Raw genomic sequence first — 21,200 nt, 5'->3', positions numbered from 1 at the left:
CCCACGTGATGGGTCCAGTGTTAATGTTCGTTAGTTGGGCTTTAATTTGTTCTGTGTTCCAGGGTGATAATAAAGATATTTAATCAGACAGCTCTCATCCCTGTTACCCAATGAGCGTGGATCACGTTCAGGGCCAGAACCTGGTCCAGTCCGGGCCAGATTCATTATTGCCTGGGTCTGTTAGTTGAGTTGGATTATGCTAATGAGGTAATCGGTGTCAGAGAGGTGATTTTTATGCTGGATAAACACGTTTTAACGACTTCAGCTTCATCGAATTAAAGCAGTTCCCACTTTGGTGCAACGATCTCCAGTTCACCAGAACGAGTTGCTGCGAATCCTCGTGATAACGAGAGCCGCTAACAGCAGCTAAACGGCTCTGGTCCCTTCACAAAAAGGAGACAGATGATAGAAGAGCAGTTCTGTCCAGACCCATCTGTTGGCGTCTCCAACAAAGGCGGCGGCGACGGCGGCGTGGTCAGGATGACCGGCGGCTCCCTTTTCCTGGAGCCTCTGAATGGCAGGTCCTCGCCCCCTGAGAGGGGCCGGACGTGGGTGTTGATCCAGCATGAAATGAGGTGAGGCCTAAAAATATGAGGCTGCTACTTTGGGTTAAATGGCTGCCCTCAATTCAGACCTGCAGAGTGAACAGAGCTACATCAATAACAGCCCCCCCCCCCCCCACACACACACACACACACATACACACACACACTAGCTGGTGCGTTTTGTCCCACAATAATCATGATAATAAAAATCCCAACTAAAAGGATTTGAAGGTGTTTTAAGCACTTCTAAACATTAATTTAGCCTTTCTATCTTATTCTATCTTAATAATAGAAGCAATAACAAAGCTGTTCCAAAGCCAAAGGTCCCGACGGCGTTTCAGCTGGTGCTGGGTGAGCGAGGAGCTTTAGGACGAGCTGGACAGGACGGGGCTGCAGAGGTCGAACCTGCAGGTGATGAAGGTGAGGACGACTTTCTCCAACGAGCCTCTAGTCTGGAGAGGTTTCAGAGGTGGATAGTTTCCTCTTTGATTTGAAGGCTTTGTGATTCTCTTTGCTGACTCAGGTAAAGGCAGGAGGCCTAAACACCAGACAGTGGATCCAGGAGGATCATGGGCTCATGACCATGGAACATGTTGCGTCATCACGGTCTTCTGTGATTGACCCAGAATTCTCCATCACACATCCCGATGGACAGGTGTTCTGTTTATTACAATGAGGTCCAAACTGCAGCACGACTGGACCCAAAAAGAGCATCGAAGCGAGGCGGAGTCTTTAAGAGAGGCGGAGTTTGTCTGAAGTCATGATTACAGGGGAGGCGGAGTCTGAAATCAAGATTACAGGAGAGGCGGAGTCTGAAATCAAGATTACAGGAGAGGCGGAGTCTGTCTGAAGTCATGATTACAGGGGAGGCGGAGTCTGAAATCAAGATTACAGGAGAGGCGGAGTCTGAAGTCAAGGTTACAGGAGGGGCGGAGTCTGAAGTCAAGGTTACAGGAGAGGCGGGGTCTGAAATCAAGATTACAGGAGAGGCGGAGTCTGAAGTCAAGGTTACAGGAGGGGCGGGGTCTGAAATCAAGGTTACAGGAGAGGCGGAGTCTGAAGTCAAGGCTACAGGAGAGGCGGAGTCTGAAGTCAAGGTTACAGGAGGGGCGGAGTCTGAAGTCAAGGTTACAGGAGAGGCGGAGTCTGAAGTCAAGGTTACAGGAGGGGCGGAGTCTGAAATCAAGGTTTTCAGGAGAGAGACCCAAAACATGAAGACATAAAATAATATGTGCAAATAGTTCTGGTATATATATCAATCAAACAGCCTTGTTGAAAACAGAATTTGATTGTTGTTTTAATACTATAAATTCATCTCCCTAAAAAGACTCTTTTATTTGGAGTCCAACTGGAGGAGTTCACAATCCTTGATCTTGAACTAAAGCTCACCTTTATTTGAAATAAGCTGCGTTATTGATCTTGGTGTTGATGAAGGACATCGGACACATGAGCCGCATCCCTCCGTGGGTTTTCAACAACCTCACATATAAATTCGGGGGGGCTCTGGCACATATTTATGAGGAGCACCGGGGGCAGCCGAGGCTGTGAGGCACTCAGCAAAGGCAGGACCAGAGCGCGCTGGCGCACTGCAGCAGATGGCCTCCTCCTCCCCATCATCTCCTCGTTCATCTGCCGCCCGTGGAGGAAGACGAAGGCGCTCCAGAAACGTCCGCCCCGCTCGGAATCCGGGGTGGAGGTCATTCCTCATGAAAGACACGGGTCACCTCGGATTAGGGATTGTGGTGTGTGTTCCTGGGCTGCACATCAGCCTAGATTAGTCTCAAAGTGACTCCCTGGGAGGTTTTGGTGAGCAAAATGGTCCTAAAATCTATTTTAAAAGTCTCCAGTGAACTTCAGCTTCACTTAGTGGCTTTTTTTTCCCCGCAATCTGGTTTGCGAAAACTCTGTTTTCTTCTTAGCTCTGCTGAATGAGACGCAACGTGATCTGAGGACAACAATGTTCAAAATTAGATCTTGCATGTAGAAACGAAAAACCTGACACTCGTTTTTTTTTTTTTATTGTCAGCTATTGTTTCCCGATCATCCAAATCCCAGTTTCAGCTCCACAGACTTGACGCTGTGACAGGACGTGAGAGGCAAGGAGACACAGTGTCCTAATTCTGTCAACCCCCCCCCCCCCCCCCGCCCCCCCCCTTGACTGGGCCCAACACATGCATTCAAACCCCGGCAGCACAACCAATAAATCCCCGTCGTCTGATACAACCGGAGGGAAAGTTTTCAGCCGCTGACATCATCGCTGCTCCTGTCTATTTTGGATTAGTCCTTATTCAGGATCGGTCATCAACCGCGCTGCTCTGCACTGGTTTGAACTGGAATTAAACGCGTCTGAATTGGTCACCTCGGAGGAACGTGTCCACGGGAATATTCACATTCCGCACGGTCATCGCTCATCGCCACCATTCGTCACGGAAGTTGGGGAAGGAAGTGACACTTAATATTCCCTCTTCAGACTATCTCTGGAGGGCCATTAGGGCTGACGCATGTTCCCCCGGGTACACGTGTCCTCCTCAAAGAGCCGCCCATTAATCTTTGAGAACCTCCTATCAGCGCTGACCGTCCTCCTATCACCAAGTCTCTCAGTCACCCTCAGATATTATTATCTGCAATGACAAATTGAGGGAGCGGTGGGACGACCTTGCCTCCTCGTGCGCGGAGCGGCGGTTAATTGCGCGCCCAAACAGTCAGACGGGCAATTTTGCCGCCGGTTTAAACAATATCTCGCACTCCTTTGATGCGTCTGCGCGCTAGCTCAACACAACCTCCCGTTGTGTAATTACCTGCTCGTTAATGTAACTCGGGTCAAATGATGACCCGCAGACAACCGGAGCACAAAGACGCTGTTGTCCAACACACTGTTCTGACGAGGAACAGCTCAGCATGGGCTTCAGCCTCACATCAGAGACTTGGACCGCTCGCTCGTGGCGTCGGTCCTGGGCGGAGAACTCGTGACCATATGCTGAGCGTCCCTTTCATGTCTTTGATGAGTTAGAGGACAGGAAGTGGGTTGCGTGGGTGGCCAGTTTGGCCAGTGGAAGAGTCCATCTTTTCTTTTTTTTGCTGCACTTTACCACCGATCCGAGGTCGGACCGTGCGTCGGACCGTCCGTCAGTGTTGCATTGTGGGAGGAGCTTGTGAGAGTTGACATTTTCCAGCATATAGTCAGTATAAAGCTTCTGCTGGAGGCTCAGACGTGATGGAAAAAAGAAAAGCCAAACTTGGGGCCGATCCGGATTCCTAGGGTAGCAATAAAAACTGGATGGCAAAGCGCAGGTTTTGTTAGTAAATCGTGCACTTTTATGCAAATCCGTTGCCAGCAATTTTCCATATATTCACTCATCTGTCATCTCAGCCAGACCTTCGACATCCAGCATGCAAAGGAGGGTGTGCGCGCCCGCCTGTGAGGACCCAAAGGCTGTGATTTGCATGGGAAAATGGGCAAACCTGATTGGTGGAGAGTGATGGACAAACAAATTAGCTGGATCTGGGGCTTCGGGGTTGGACGCCAGCAAAGAAACAACTTAGCTGAGCAAAATTTGGATGGCAAAGAGGCCATAAAATCTGTCACAGCATTGATTGGGCAATCACGGAGCCTGTGTGGAGCAACAGGACATATTGAATCAGCTAATGAGATCACAGCTCAGCCACAGGTCTGCGGCCCGTCGGTCTGATAAAAGTGACAGGAAAACATTTAGCGCCTCAGAATTGTCCAAGTTCCGTGGATTCAGCATCGACTCCCCCAAATCCAATGGTGTGTGAGGTTCAACCCTTTAACAGAGCTCAGATTCTCTCATATTTATGTAATTAAACACCTGAATAATCTGTGATTTAAACAACCTTCGGTGTGTAATTACAACAAATAAAGGTTCTACTGGCAGCATTTGCAGTCAGAACACCCCCACAGTGCCACATTTGGCTTTTAGACGCTGGAAATATTGAGCCATGCTGTAAAGAAATGCACCTTTTAAGACGCTTAGCCCTTTTATCTTTGCACAAATCGCGGCAGAGATCCACTGCTCGTGTCTGCTTCCGACGTTGGTAGATTTAGAGGAACGCGTCCCAATTATCGGTGACAGAATCTGCACCCGGGCTGGTTGGATTCATCCCAAACTGTCGGCCAAAAAACATGTTTACCAAATGAGTTCAGTGCAGAACAAATAGTCATTACCTGAGTTCAGAGAGGTTAAGTGTTGCACTTCTGCAGCAGAATTATTGCTTGTTTGTTCAGAGTTGCTGCCTTGTAAAAGGGAATAAATATACTGTGGCTATGAACCCCCCCACTGGGAATTCTAACCAACCCTTTGCCCTCACTCTTGGACTTTTACACTTTAAAAACAGCTAATGAAGCAATAAGGGCGTCAGCATTCTTGAGTGATGGAGTATTTCAGGCCTTTCTCAGGTCATGTTCAACAAGCGTCTCGAGAGATCGGCGCCGTGCTGGAGAAACATTCATCAACTACAACATCTTGGTGAGGTGGGGGTCGAGCGCGTGGTGTTTCTCCTGAAGAACAGGTCTCCTCGGAGTGTTTGGTCAGCGTTGCTGGGGGGCTTGATGGATCCTGAGGTCTAGACGCTACACACGAGTGCTAACGCAGTGCTAACGCATATGTCTGTGCTCTTGTTGAGCAAAGACGGTGCGTCATCCTTAACAGGAGAAACGTCCAGAGAGACGACTGAAGCCCCCCCCCCAGCTGATGACAAGGCCGTCCCGCTTATAAATTCTGCTCAGCAACCAACGTGCATGAAAACACGAGCTAAAGTCAATTTAGAGGGCTAATGGGTGTTTATTGGAATGTCGGGTGTTCAGTGGACTCATTTAGCGTCCGCCGGGTTCTTCCTGCTGTCCCGATGCAGCTGATTACCTCTAATTTCAGGGGAGTATCTGGGGACGGGGAGTCGCCGTGGTGCCATCGAAGCGATCTCTGGCGGACGGGGGCTTAAATAGAGGCTAAACAGCGATGCTGAACGCTCCTCTGTCTGAAGCTCATTACCCGCCTCTCAATGCCCCAGAGACCTGGCTCAGCTTCATGCCGAGCACTTTCCTGCCAGGAGGAGGGTGATTATAACACTTTGCCTGACAAGAGCTCTTTTCCCGCTCTCCTTTGTCCTCATTTCCTGCCGTTCCTCCCTCGCCATCGCGCTGCGGTCGGTCGGCCACTTCTTTTAGCGCTTTTCTTTCCGTCCTTTCTCTCCGCCAGTGGTATCTCAAAGCCATTCATCCTCGGAGTGATTTCCCTTTGAGTGTTGCACTTGAGAAACAAGCTAGCCGTGAATGGGGAGGAAAAGCTTTACTCAGCACAGAACGCTCATTTGCAAACACCAGCCTTTAATGCACACAGAGGGGAGCAAAGATCTATACGGTGATCCGAAGGTTTGGGGGCGAGTTGAAGCGAAGCACAGATTTAATGTCCACACAGGACGTCGTCCAGCCGGAGACCTACGCGTTTCTCTGCCAAGGCTCCATGTACTCCAGTCCCAGATGGTCAAAGATGTCCTTTTCAGTCCCCGCTGCCAGGAACTCCTCCTAGAGAGGACAAACACACAAAGTGCACGTCAGTGACGGCCCGATTGCCCACGTGACACGTGACACAAACTCCCCAGCTTAAGTTTTCCAGCGTTGAAAACTGTCCAAATGTGTCGCATCTGTCCTAGTGCGTCCTTTTATCGTTTTATTCCCCCAGTTGCTGTAACCATGGCCACCGTCCAGCCCATAAACACGCTAACCTCGCTCCATGTGATTACACTTTGCAGAGGATTTTTCCCTGACAAATCGCACCAGGGCTATTAACTGTGGGCCACAGGCCGACCGACCGCACGTGATGGGCTGCATCTCCATGGCAACGGCGCCTGACTCACCTCAGAGGCCAGAAAAAGAGAGGGCTGCGATTCTGACACGTTCTGCCTTCAAGTGCTAAACCAGACCCGACATGGTGTAAAGTGGTGGCGGGAAAAAAACGAGAACACGTCAGCTCAACCTGCCAGGCCGGGGCGGAGGCGGCTGGGAGCGACAGGCCGACATGAACGCCGCCGCACGGCGCCGCTCGCGGCCCCCCCACCCCACTCTTATTTTTAATGCTTTGGACAGGTTAGCCGGGCAGGTTCACACGTTACCAGGAACAGGCAGGACAGGAGCTCGGCGGCGGCGGCGGCAGCGACTCCACCGGCGCCAAGGCACCCCCCCCCCCGCCCCCCCGCTTCCTTGTCTGCCATGACGCCGATGCAGTATTTGTTTTCTCGTCGTTGTCCAGGGGCTCCACTTTGGTTATATCGCTGATTATTAATCATAAAATTGACTGAAAATTGTTCCCTCGGCTAACGAGTTTCATCCGTTGGCCTCAGCTATTTTAAATCGTGGTGATCGATAGCAAAAGGCCCCGGGCTGACAGGGGCCCGGCCCCCGTCTCACTTTAATTGCTGATTGCGTAACACACAAAAAAAAGCCCAAAACTCCACGGCTCACCGGCCCTTTTTCCCACCAACTGTGTCAAGTCGACACGCCGCTAACACAACCTTATTACCTCCTCTATAAAACACAACTGAGGGGGGGGGGGGTTGTGGTTAAACATCAATAATGCAGATGAGTTTATTTAATTAGGTACATTTAGTGTAATACCTGATATAAAGGTATTAGCTGATGGAACGCAGACTTAGCCGTTGCTGAGAATGAGATCGCGCCCTCAGCGTGCACGTTTGAGCCGGTATTCACTAGAAATCTGCGCTCTGGAGGCGTCGGCGGGTTTGGTTAAGAGGCAAACTGGTTGAAAGCAGGTCCAGGCTGAGGGGAGAGTCTCGCCGTGGAATCTGAGATGAGGTGAATAGTTTAACCTGAGCGCGTTCTCTCTGCCGCCCCCGGAACAATGTTTGGAGTCCATCCACATTCCATCATCGTGGACGCTGCAGAGGACGCAGAGGACGACTGAGACAACCCACAAACAAGCAGGAAAGAGGAAAAGAGATTCCAAGCGTGACCAATTTAGCCGTTGTCCTGGATCAGAGATAAGGCCCTTTCTCTGCTTCCCCGTCTGCTTTGCTCAACTCTCACAATCCCCCCCGGCTCCTGGGGGGGGGATGCTGCGTGAGCCCTCGCTCTCTCTCACAACCTTTACGTACCTCTGAGCCCCCCCCCCCCACCACCACCACCCTTCAGGCATTCACACACCATGTTTATTCCACAGCTTTTTGGTGGTATTTCAAAACAGCCTGTGAGGAGCAGAAGAGGGGTTGGTTGGGGGCACTTGTCTGCTGGACGTGTTCATTTTCTCGGTGACACGGCTCCGGGACCACAAGCTGGACTGGAAGCTGTTGTGCCGCTCCGAGCCGGCGTCCTTGACTTAATAAGCTGCTAATCAGCTACACCATTCTGCCTCTGCCACATAATGACATCCCTGGTGGATGGGAACATGTATCTGTTCCTGAGAACATCTGCCCCTCCTCTGCTGCCCGTCAGCCCCTCCACCTCTCAGCCCACCGCCTGATGGATGAGACCGATGGACGGGGGGGGGGGGGCTGCATCCAACATCCTCATGGCTATGGGAAGGCAGAAAATCACAGCGCTAAAAGCTCCTTTATTTACAGTTTGGGAGGGTGAAATGAACAGGAAGTAGCTTAAATTGAGATCAACTCAAAGGAAAGGAGGAGAAATCTCTAATCATGAGCTAATTCAGTGATTTCATTTAAGCTATACTGATTACCCTTTTCCCCTCAGTAAAAAATAAGAGCTTGAAGAAGAGCGTCTGTCCAAAATAACTGCGTGTGAGTTGATTTTTTAATATCCTCGTCAGTGGAAGAACCTGAGCTGTTGTGGCGTCGTCAAAAAGGAGAAAAAGATATTAAAACAAACAAGAAAAGCTGCGTCTCTGTAGGGATCTTTCCCTGTTGTCAGATGATAAAAACATTCCCCTTTAAGCGCCAGACAGCACGAGATATCTTTAGCAGCACAGTGGGACAACAAATACCGGAAGAAGGCAAAGAGAGCCCGACTAAAGGTCATGTGGAGAATTATTCAAAGCAGCCCAGCATGCTAATGCACGTTACACAAATTATCTGGAGGATGTATCTGAACAGGAGCCTTATGAAGCACTGTCACTGTTATGAGACGCCCGACTTCCTGTTCAGGAGCGGCGACGCATCAAGAGCTCCAGCGTTGAGGTCAAGAACTCGCCGAGTCTCATCAGAACTTCTGAGGGAACCTCCCATGTTTCGGGTCACGTGGTTTTATAGCGGAAGCAGCGTTTCAACACGGACGGCTCCGTCGGAGGATCAACCAGGTTCTGTGCGATGACGATTGCCACGAGATCAAGAACAAAGAAACTGTCTGGAAGCCGATTTTTATTTATTGCAGAACCCGGAAAAGGCTGCGGGAAGTCAATTATCCCCCTGTGTCTTCCTCCTGCCACAAACCCACCACCTCCCCACGCTCCAGGCTGCAGCAGCAACAAGGGGGGCGCAGACACCTCACTAATCACAGCAGCAATTAGCGCAAGCATCATAAAGCGCCGCCTATGAAACAGCTATCGACTTGTGTTATTGTCATTACTTATGCTTCTCCAGCTTTCTCATCAGCCCGTGAACTGGCCAGAGAAGCAGCTGGGTGACAAATAATGGGCTCCTAATCAGAAACAATGAGATCATCACTGGCGTTATGGCGCCGTGCTCCTGGGGAAGAGTAAACATTTGCAAATCAAAGTTACTTAGCTAGCCAAGATGCATTCAGGGATTCAGTCAAGCCAAGCCAAGGCTTTTCAGTAGCTTTAGCAAAAACAATCTTCTGATGTGTTGGAATGCTGTGGTTGTGTTGTGCTATTGGGGCGTTCCCGCTGCAGGAACCTTTAACTGAATCCCTGCTCCAAGGTCGGCCTTGGAAAACCCCCCGGGAGGGGCTTGAGGTTCACTGGGCGCCGTCTGGAAATCACCGAGTCTTCAGTCTTTGCGTTTGCCAGCTGAAAGCGTGTTCACGACCCATCAAAAGTCGCTGGGACGTCCCTGAGGAGGTCCTACAGTGGAGACACGACAATCAAGGAACGCTAAGTTCCTGCCCCGGCATTTTCCAGGAGCTCCTGCTGTGGAGCTCAGTGCTCCTCCAACCATTGCCCAACCTCTCACCTCCTAATTCAGGGTTTGCTCTGCTCTATGTCCCACTGACCTCACAGCCGTTTGCATTTTACACGTGATGTATCGGCGTCGATGTGATGTCACAGTATTCGAGGATGCTAATGCTAACAGATCCTGGTGTGTATCGGTCCAAAAGTCGCAGACCCTCCTCAGCACAATGAGCAGCTGACTTCCACTCACGCTAAGCAATTCTTAGCTGCAGTCATTGCCGCGTTTAGCTTTTATAGCTATAAAACCGTTCCTTGGCAGGCGACAGCAGAGGTCATGATGCAGAGGCTGTTTGCTTAGCAGCATCGTTTTTAATATATCAAACTTTATGTGATATCATTTTCAGCTGTATTGTAAAAAAAAGCCGGCGGCTCCAGAGCAGGATGTGACTCCTCATGCCTCTGTTGTAAATCAGGTGGTTTTAGAGAGGGCAAGTTTACTCTGGGGGGCAATAATGTGAATATTTCATGGGCCTTTAATTTTTTTTGGGGGGGAGGGGTTCTCCTTAGGTTAGGGTTATTTCAGTTCCTTTTCTTTGTGACATATGATGTCACCAGACAAGAGACTCATTTTGACCCCTGGTAAGCTAGCAAAGGACAGATCAAAGACGGGAAACAAGGCAAAACATTTCTTTCTTCAAAGAGGGCATTAACTCTGCCAATTCAAGCACCTCTGCCAATTTTGTGGCAGTTTAACCGATAGCCTGGAGGGGTACGTCGCTATCGGATGGAGACCAGAAGAATCCTTCATTCATGCACGTGTTTGATGAAACAAATAACGTGTGTTACAGAGGGACAGCACGAGACTGGTTTAGATCAGGTTTATCTGATAGATACCAGTTTGCTCATGTCCATGGTGTTCCCTCCTCATACAGTAGGGCTAGCCATGGAGTTCCACAAGGTTCTGTACTTGGAACAGTCCTTTTTACCTTGTACATGCTTCCCTTAGGAAACAAAGCTTCAGACCTGTCTTAAAGACATAAAGTCCTGGATGTCCTGGAATTTCCTTTAAAATTCAGACAAAACTGAGGTCATGGTGTTTGGTCCGGAACCTCTCAGGGACAGATTAGATTGTGGCAGGACTAGCAATGACACCAGTATTTGTTAGTTCTCTTTATGAATGACAAAACCAGAATGAATCCTAAAAGTGCACCGGAAACATCAGGGTGCAGAAGGCACCCCCCAGCCCATAATCCTCCTGGGTGAGAGGCACCCGCCTGCCTGATCACATGATCACTCCAGATGACATTTCTGAAGCCTCCAGCTGATCCAAAATGCTGCAGCTAGAGGCCGAGGCTGCCGAGCTACATGGTTTATGACCCTCCCCGGTCCTCTCCTCTCCTGTCCTCTTCTCTCCTGACTTCTGTCCTGTCCTCCTCTCTTCTCTCCTCTGTCCTGTTCAATTTTCTTTTCATTTCCTTGTGTCGTATTTTCTGCCATAGTTTTTAAAAAAAGTGTCTTTTTTTCTTCCAGCTCAAAAGAATCGGGTGTTTCATTGTTAAAAATCAATGCTTTTATTTCTATACCTCATTATTTCACAATAAAAACACACACTGTAGCTCTCATACAGAAGGCCTAACTTATGAAACGTTAACCTCAATTAGTGGTCAAATAGTTGGTTTTGTTCTGGTGGGAGAAGGTCCCGATGGCTCTTCAGCGCTGAAGGTTTCCCACACCTCTACCATCCCATATTCATCTTCAAAGAGATACTGATAAAAGCCACCATGAAAGCATTAAACCAAGTCTGTTTTAAAGTGGTGGCTTTGACTCTACATGTGATGAAACAAAGCATTTTATCCAGTGGGACAGTCAGCAAATGCAGTGACTCAACACAAAGATGGACGAATGCATCCCGAAAACAATGAGAGCAGACGTCTTCAGAAGTGGACGACCAGAGCGTCCAGAGCCGTGGCAGATGACGGAGAGGAAGCTGAGTTACAGCGTGGACAGTTTTGAGGGCATGATGCTGAACGAGAATCTTCTCAGAGGCATCTTTGCGTATGGATTCGAGAAGCCTTCCGCCATCCAACAGCAGGCCATTGTTCCGTGCATCAAAGGCTTTGATGTCATCGCGCAGTCCCAGTCGGGCACTGGCAAGACGGCCACCTACGTCATCGCCGCCCTGCAGAGAATCGACATGATGAAAGAGGACACCCAGGCTATTATTCTCGCACCCACCAGGGAGCTGGCCAACCAAATTCAGAAAGTGGTGCTCAGTCTGGGGGACTACATGGGGGTCCGTTGCCATGCCTGCATTGGGGGGACGAGCATTCATGAGGACATGGAGAACCTGAGGTCAGCGAACCCTCACGTCATGGTGGGAACACCAGGTCGCGTCTTTGACGTATTAGCACGCAGGGCCGTCTCTGCCAAGGCCATAAGACTGCTGGTGCTTGACGAAGCTGATCAGATGCTGGGTAATGGCTTCAAGGACCAGATTCATGAAATCTTCTGTAAGCTGCCCACCAATGTCCAAGCCATCCTGCTGTCGGCGACCATGCCAGCTCATGTCCTGGAGGCCACAAAGATGTTCATGCAGGATCCAGTGAAAATTCTCATTAAAAGGGAGGAGCTGACCATGGAGGGCATTCAACAGTTCTACATTAAGACTGAAACAGAAGAGAAGAAGCTGGAAAGCCTGTGTGGCCTGTACAGCACGCTCACCATAACTCAAGCTGTCATTTTTGTCAACACCAGAAAAAAGGCCGAATGGCTGACTCAGGAGCTGATGTCCAAGGATTTCACAGTCTCCGTTCTGCATAGTGAGATGGGGCAGAGCGAGAGGGATACCACCATGAAGGAGTTCCGCTCCGGCTCCAGCCGAGTGTTCATCACCACCGACCTGCTGTCCCGAGGGATCGATGTTCAGCAAGTGTCGCTGGTCATCAACTTTGACCTCCCGACCAAATTAGAGAGCTACATCCACAGGATCGGTCGCAGTGGCCGGTTTGGCAGGGGGGGAGTGGCGATCAACATGGTGACGGAAGAGAGCCAACCCATGCTGGCCATTATTCAGAACTTCTATGACTTCAAAATCAAGGAGCTTCCTGCAAACATGGTCGATATTGTCTGAAAGGCTTCGAGAGTTTCAAAGCTAAAAATCACAAATACCCAGGTTCCTGTGATGCGCAGCACCGTTTTCCAAACCTGATCGTCAACGCCTGCTTTTGAAAAATGTATCAGCCGAATTTCCTTGTATTGATGAATAAAAATGAAATTTGAAATGCAGCTTGTGCTCCCTGTCTTGTCGTCTTCTTCTACTCATCTGTGATTGGTCCGCTGACACAGCAGCCTCCATTCCCAGACTTCCCTCACCCTAAAGAGTTCCTCCACCTCTTCCTGGGGTATTACGAGGCACAGTTCTATGTTCTATGTTCTACAGTTCTATGTTCGAAGTTTGCATGTCACCATTGTTTATACTATTTGCTACTCAAAGTTGCTATTTTCACCTGGACTCTACATCTTCTCGACCACTGTGGCATCAAGGTAATGAGCATCTAGTGTCTTTATTAGCATTGGCCATTTTTATTGTCTATGCTCAAGCACCAAAAGCATCATCCACTCACGTAAAGGGTCATTACGGTTGGTAATAACTATTTTAACACACTTTTTGCCCATCACTGATCCAGACTATTTGCTGACACGACCTTCTCTCTTTTGGAACTGGATATATGATTCTTTCTCTAACCGGGGTTTTACCCCCACACTTCTCTGGGGTTTGGAGACATCTTGTTAACATATTTAGTTGGAGAATTCCTGTTTTCCACACTCACGAGTTTCTCTCTCATGTGTGGAGCCTGTGAGGGTTGCCGGAGTCTTCTATAGACCCAAACACAACACTCTTCTAATGATAACAAGAAATTAACTTTCTCTGCTCCACTGAAGAAGCCCATAAATAATTAATTGGTTTGTTGAAGTGGGGCTGGTTTTGCATGACCAATTTGCTTCCTCCACCCGACTGTAATCAGATGCTGCTGCCTCAGCGTTCCTTCATTTATTTTTTGCTCAATTAAAACAGCAAATATTTTTAGGTGGTGTGATAGTCGGGAATATCTGAGCTCTCTGACTCTACAGAGGAGTCAGCAGATCCGGAAGAAGTTCCTGCAGTATGAATATTTCATCAATGATTCCTGTTGAATCAGGCAGTCGGTCCTTCAGTGGAAGTAGACTTTTGTACAAGCCTGTTGTCCTCCACAGATGTGGACCATGTGGACCAGACCACAGAGGTTGTAGCTGCTCCAGACCTTCTGCCCCCGCCGGGAAAGCGTGATATCGCCATCACGAATGCAATCAAACCCTGCAAACTGGGCGTAGCTTTGTAATCTTGTCCAATCTCAGGAAGCTTGGGTTGGTAATTGAATGCTGACTTCCTTTTAATAAGCATGACAGGTGCTGCGAGGTGATCACATGCACCATGTGAACCATCTGGTACTTTGTGGATCTCCCTCATGATAGTCAGTCAAAGTGTGACTTATTTATCCTGGGAAATTCCGCCCCGGTGGACTCGCCGTTTCCTCGCTCGTATCGTCACATTCCGAATCGCATTAAACAGCGAGTCAGCAACAGCGTGCCTAATCTACGCACACAACTCGACGTTGTTTACCATGAAGGAAATTTGCCACAGGCGATCTCCGTGACAACGGCAAATCTGTGACCGAATCACTGTGCATCATAGGACAAGCGATTTGGAGCCGCGGCTTAAGAAATTGTTTCCGCCACGGTTGTCTTCTCTCACCTGGGCGGCTGGACATCGCTCATGACCAAAGGGGTCAAAGAAAAACTTGCTCAGACTGATTCACGTGTCTCTAGTTGAACTTTGGCCACAACGTGGAGAAAAATGCTCAACTGCACGTGGAAATGCATAGTCAACATAAACGATTATATTAAGATTCTCGCCTTTGCTTTCAATGAGCTCCGGTTTCTGCAGGTCAACAATCGGGATCTAAACTAGCTCTAACCAGCTTCGTGGAGAAATGGATTTCAATGGAAAAGCTGGCAAAGAGTTGCTGAACAAGAAATAATGCCTTTAAAGATCACCATGTTCCCACAAGCTGCCTATCTTTAGACATTTTGAGGCTAAGCCAACATTTAAGGGGAGTGAGGTGCGAACCCATCAGAGTTCTACTTGAATGAGTACCTTGACAGGTAAATCAGAGCCAGAGAGAGATTTGAACAGTCTATTTCATATCCAACAAATTCACCTCACAGGAACTTGATTCCAGGCCAAAAGGGGAAAAGAGTGTGAGTAATGAAGGAAAAGGCACATTAAAGCAGCTAATATGATCAGATGTATCTGGGGGATTTCTTAAACATTGTTCTTTCTCATCATCTGGTCCAAGCCCACCTACACAAAGTTGCAGCCGTTATTATGAAGGCGAGAATAACTTTGAGGCAACATTTAAAGGAGATAAAAGCTGTTTTGACCCCCCAGATGCGTGGGTCAGCAAACAATGGAAATAGACGTTTCCTAACCTGACCACAAGCTTAGATAGGATGCTGGCTTTAGCACATTAAAGTGCGCTTGATATCTGTGGCATTTGTTCTCCAGGAGACCAGGGACGTGACCTTTGTGGACGGGGGTCAGACGGAGCAACCAGGTCATGAAACCAGCATTGAGAAGGTGAAGATTGAAGAGAAAGAGACAGCATAGATGACACCAAAAGCTCCTCATGATATTAGACTGGAGCTTTATGAGATAACGAGGTTCCCACGTGGGCTTTTCAAGAAACACAAGTAAATATCGGCAGATGACGCGAGGATGCTCTCATCTGACTGGTGCTTTCCTTTAGCGGCACACAGTTGATCATCCGTGTGACCAAATGTTGGTGCATCCTAGAATAGCCCCCCTGAATGGCTGACAGGATCTCTGCGTGTTGATACAAGCGCTGCCGCTGTTCACTTCCATTAATTATCAAGCACCAAATTCCTGAATGAGCCAGCATCCTTTCCAGCCCACCCACCTCCCACCGATCATTTTTTTTTCCTTCCATCTGATGACTTCAGACAGCAAGTCTTATTTCCCGTAGTTCATTTCATATAATTCCACTTAGTACAGATCCAGAGGTGGATGCTCATTCTTGTTGCAGTCATTTTCATTTAAAACAAGGGCTAAATATGAGGAATAAATACCTCCTATTGGATTTTTTCCCACCGTTAAGTGCTGGAAATGGCACTGTGGGGGCGGATAGGAGGCGAGAAAAGTGGATGTACAGTGGGTGAGGTGACAATAGTGAAAAGCTGTTAATATCCATGCAATTATCTCAAATGCACTTCCATCTAAAACATTTCCATTCTCTAAATAGCTCCATCATTCTTCTTCTTTCCTCCTTAATTTGAGTCTATTTTTCTACACTTCCACAGTCCTCCCCCCCATCATTACACCTCTTCTGCCCGCCTGTGTCTGTCGATATGATTTATCAGAGATGCTTCCTGCTGCCTCCGTACGGGCTGATTGGATGACCATCCTTATGATACCCTCTTGCCACATGTGAATGGCCAAAACCTCCTCTTTCTTTACGGCTTCCTGGCTATTGTCTACGTCACCTTAATGTAAACTTGGGTTCTGTAAAATGACTCTCATTTTCCGTCCATCACACAGGGGCGTTTGCCACTCGGAAGAGATGAGATTACACCTCTTTGCTGTCATGCAACAGGAACCATTCAAAAGCTTCAAATGAAGACAACAAGCAAAGCAGGGAAGCGTCTGTGTAAGTATAACAGTTACACTTAGGAGATGTTTAAAAAAAGCACGCTAGTCCTGCTACATTTCACCAGAAATGCAGCACAACTCGGTGTGTCCTGTTGCAGCCAAACAAATCAGAAATGACAGAGCCGTCAGAATCTCTGACGGCTCTGTCATTAAGCCGTCCTTTTTAGTTATATTGGGGCACAGAAATCTGTCTATGCTAACAATGCTGAGTGATAACCAAAACCATGAGCTCTGAAGACCGGTAGCCAAGGCTAAGAGACCAGATGGAGGTTCAGATGACCCTAAGAGAGGTCACCCTGGCTGATCTCCAGGTCCAGGTACGGGAGGCTGACTCCATCACTACTTTTAAGATCAGACTTAAAACCTTCCTCTTTGAAAAAGCTTATTGTTACTAATTCTGTAGTTCCAGTTACTATCATAGACAGACAAACTATCATACTGAGGGGGTCGTCTAATCGTTAGGTCACATCTTAGCTATGCTGTTATAGGCCGAGGCTGCCGGGGTCCAGAAACATGATCACCTGACAGGCCTCTGTCACCCCACTGGGTCATGGTTTCCTCTCCTCTCCTCTCCTCTCCTCTCCTCTCCTCTCCTCTCCTCTCCTCTCCTCTCCTCTCCTCTCCTCTACCTGTCCTCCCCCCCTCCTCTCTCTCTTAATATTCATGTTTGTGGGGGGGAAGACAACGGCAGGAGAGGAGGAGCCGTCAGGTCAAGGAGGACTGATATGGTTACCTGATGAGCTGGAGAGGACAGGGACTGGGGGAGGAAGGACAACCTGATGAGGAGGTGACGACCTTGCTCACCTGGAGTAGGGAACCAGGCTCTGCGGAGGAGCAGCACAAGATGACCGAGCAGGACGAGATGAGCCCTTTAGCACTGACCCAGGTCACCCAGGTCACCGGGGCCACAACGTGGACAAACAGGTGTACCATTATTGAGCTGAAATCAGAACAGAGAAGCTGACCTCTGCCTCAGAATGACATCACAGAGGATTCTCCAATACTGGTAGCATGCTAAGGAAGCATGCTAAGGCTAACAGACAGCAAGGATCAGGCTTTGAGCCTTTTTTAAAGACCCAAATTGATCAATATGGAAACACTGACAGAGAAAGTCCATCCCACCTGTCCCTGAAGGGGGAAAGGGGGGGGGGGGGGATTTCAGGACAGAAGGTCCTGGGTGAGGTCCTCAGCAGAGTGAAGCTTGACAACTATTATACTCCAGATATGACAGATGTGGACCAGCTGACACTGTTAAAGCCACACCGGAGAAGCATTCTTCAATGCACTTATCAGCCTCAAACATGGACATTAAGTGTAGAGGTCAGAGGTCATGTGGGGCACCTACAGAAGCGTGTTAGGGATGTGCAGCCCATACCTGGAATCTGCTGTGAGCAGCGTTTCCCTTTTCTGCAAACTTTTTGCACGCTGGCAGATGATCACAGCTGGATGGCCGCCAACGGACGGCAACAGAAGCGGAACTTTAAAAGCGCTCTCCGATACCAGATGGTCTGGACACGCCGCTGCAACCATCCAAACCCAGTCGGCATCACCCAGCAGCTGAATCCTCACCATGGCCAACAGGGGGCGCTCGCTCCTCCTCTACGCTAACAACAGACTGTGCTCCAGCACGCCTCCAGCCAACAGGCCAGTCTTCCTGGGCCGGATTTAGGAACATCAATCCAGGTTGTTTGTATCCGCGAACCCAGAGTCGGACCCCCAACAAGCAACAGTGGAAAGGGAAAAGTCCCTTTTAACAGGCTTAAACCTTGAGCAGGACCAGGCTCATTCAGGGGGACCCTCTTGCTGATGGCTGAAAGCTCTTGTTTGTTTGTTTGTTTGTTTGTTTGTTTGTTTGTTTGTGTGTGTGTGTGTGTGTGTGTGTGTGTGTGTGTGTGTGTGTGTGTGTTCCTCCTCAGAAAAACCTTTTTAATGGCGCCTTCGGCACATGTGGAGTGTTTTCATCTGATGTGACTGAGGATCATTTTAACGGTCAGACGTAGAAACATCTTTGAGGGCCTTGCCAAGGCTTGTCCAGGGCTGGTCTGGGAGCTGCCTGATTGCAAATAACACACGTGGAATATCAAGTAACAAGTAACAAGTCGCTACATATCTGTGTCTCGTTGCTCAAGTAGAGGTCTGTAAAGGTCTGCAGGCATGAGAAGATTTCCAGATGTCTCAACCGGCACGACTTTAAAAATAGATCAAGGAGGCATCGGAGGTCAAAATATGCTCAAACATGAAATAATGCTGCAATCTGCTCTGTTAGCCTCCACATCCCGGAGCTGCGATTGGGTCATACTGATGGTCTAGTTGTCAAAGTGGACCTGAAATCGTCCACAACCATGGAGATGCCGCAGCAGCTGCAGCGGTTCTAGTCACATGACACTGATGTGGTGACTCAAATGTGGTTGATGTGAGGAACTTTTAAAGAACCCGAGGGGAGCTGCTTCACATTTTAAAATAAAAGCAATTCTGCTGATGTGTTGTTTGCTGTTGATATTATTGTTGTTTCTGGGTTTCGTAGGCGTTCTTTTGGTATCCGGGAGTGAAGCGTCGAAGCAGCTGAGCTTTATTCTTGTGCTTGCTATGAAAAGTGATAAAAGGGAACTTTGCATAGAGACTAAAGTAGGTGATGTGACCCTCTGTAACAAGGGACAGGACAAAGACACTAGTGTGTCTCCAGAGAGAAAATTAGACCTTTTGTGCTGTTACCAACGTGCATATTACACAACTTTATTGTGAGACTCCATTGAGACTGGAGGGGCCCAACAAACTGTCAGCCCCAGGCCCCCCTGGCAGCTAGAGGTGGCCCTGCTCAGTGGGTGTTGTCGTGGCGCTCTTCTTATTCTTATCCTGATCTTATTTGTTATAATTATTGTATTTAATTGATCTCTGCCTATTTCCTCCTCTACCTGTCCTCCCCCCTCTCCTCTCTCTTTACCCAGCCCCCCACATCAGCAGGAGGGTCCCCCTACATGAGCCTGGTCCTGCTCAAGGTTTCTTCCTGTTAAAGGGGAGTTGTTCCTGCCACTGTTGCTTGTCTGGGGTCAGGCCCTGGGATTCTGGAAACAGACGCTGTATAAATAAAGAGTGATGATGATGTTATTTCCACCACTGCCGTGTGCAACCACCCAGTCATCTAGCAACCCTTATATGGGGGCGTCATGACTGCGGGCGCCGAGTCAGCACACGCTGTGTATGGCGGGCAGGAAAAAAGAACCCTTTCTTTGTTGGGTTTTTTTTAAAAACCCGTTCATGATCACTCATCCTGGTCGCCAGTGACTGATGTGGCAATCACCGCACTTCTGCGAGCCTTTCAAGGTCAACGCGGAACGACTGCACAGGGACGAGGATGACAAAAGCAAATAGTCAAGAGAGAAAAGCCGACAAGCACTCGCTGGCGAGGGAGGAGGGAGACGTGCACATGCTTTCATGGCAGACTGACAACTGCCTGGTTTTAATGCTGAGTGGCAGCTGCCTCGGAACAGCTCAGGTCTTCTGCCTAACAATCAGGACACCCACACTTGTGGAGTGCACGACACGGCGATGACCAGCAGGCCAACCAGGAAGGTCTGCTTCTTGCTCCTTGCTCCGTCCCGCCGTCCTCCGGGTAATGGAGTCGGCATCAGCAGATGCTAGCGACCAGGTCAAATTGGGAGTTCTACCTTAAAACTCGATTGCGATGTTATCTTCTCTTTTATAGTCATCCAGCATCTATCTTAGGAAGAGCGGGAGCACGAGTTTAATCAGAGTCGTCGCTCTGAGGCACCTTTATCAGCTGGATCAGGCCTTAAAACCAGGCAGCTGTAATCTCCCCACTAACAGAGTGAGGAGCTCTCTGAGCTGCTCCTCCAAATGAAATACTGGCATGGCGGTACTCTGAGGGGGATGGAAGCTCTCCTCGGAATGGGCTGACCTCTATGGATGCTTTCCGACTGCTAGGTATCAGGCTCTCCTGACGCACATCTGGGATCCGATCAGGAGCCGGACCTCCTCCTCACATTTTAGCTCCTGGTGATGAACCCGTCTGTCGGGGGTGAATGGAGGGATGGAATCACGCAGTTTTCCAAGTCCAGACACTTCCATCATCCTCCAGAGAGCTCAGCTTGAGTGTCCTCTGTCTTCAGAAAGGACTCCTGACAACTCCAAGGCGGGAAACACACCTACTGATGTTGGGATGGGGGCGCCCAGAGCCGATCCAGTAGTTTGACTTCTCACTGCTCCTGAGAGAGTTGGAGAGAGTCCAGATCGACCTTTCCAGAGCAGACCGCCTCCACGCTACCAAGCTACCGATCAGGATGGAGAGTGAAGGAATGAGCGGAAAACTCCCCGAACAGGAGAGGAAAACTGCTTCCCTCCTGTGTTTGAAGGCTTGACAGAAAATGATTGGATATTCCTGATCGAAGTCTTGATTTGAAGACTCCCGTTCCCAGATGTCAGACACGGATAAACTCGCTGGTTTGTGCACCTGACAGCCGCTGCTGCCTGTCGTGCCACTGCACCATTCTGGGAACCACAGCATGGTCCAATTTCCCAAATCCTATTTGGAATCCGGACGGATCTTGTAATCTGTAATTTTCTATTCTTATCTCCACGGGTAGGCTGGCGTTTTCGGTTGGAACACAGCACAAGGGTTTACGGGACAAATCTAAAGCCAGCAGCCTGTAAACATGAGACATGCTGAGATTGGCCAAATCCCTGATCCCTGCTTAAGGAACGACTCTTCTCCCGCTTCTGCTCCGTTCCAACTTGTCTTCACGCACGCAGCGCTCTGCACACTTCCTGTCCGGTGTCTCAGAGGGGTTTTGGGCTGCACCATTTCCTGATATC

The 21,200-nt window shown here is 49.0% G+C and overlaps 2 protein-coding genes across 2 annotated transcripts in view; one reads left to right on the top strand and one right to left on the bottom strand.

The window, feature by feature from the left end:
* Positions 1 to 6,000: 6,000 nt before the first annotated feature.
* Positions 6,001 to 21,200, bottom strand: part of dntt (deoxynucleotidyltransferase, terminal) — a 45,611-nt gene continuing 30,411 nt past the window's right edge. Inside the window, 1 exon segment of the mRNA NM_001032743.1 lies at positions 6,001 to 6,087. Within this exon segment, the coding sequence (NP_001027915.1) occupies positions 6,001 to 6,087 (87 nt within the window).
* On the top strand, positions 11,443 to 12,869 carry LOC105416313 (eukaryotic initiation factor 4A-I-like). Its single transcript, XM_011602861.2, has one exon. The coding sequence runs from the start codon at positions 11,499 to 11,501 to the stop codon at positions 12,732 to 12,734; it is 1,236 nt and encodes a 411-aa protein (XP_011601163.1). The 5' UTR covers positions 11,443 to 11,498; the 3' UTR covers positions 12,735 to 12,869.

This window comes from Takifugu rubripes, chromosome 4, assembly GCF_901000725.2.
Source record: "Takifugu rubripes chromosome 4, fTakRub1.2, whole genome shotgun sequence".
NCBI lineage: Eukaryota > Metazoa > Chordata > Actinopteri > Tetraodontiformes > Tetraodontidae > Takifugu > Takifugu rubripes.
Note: the sequence above shows the minus strand (reverse complement) of the source record. Positions and strands in the feature narration are given on the sequence as shown.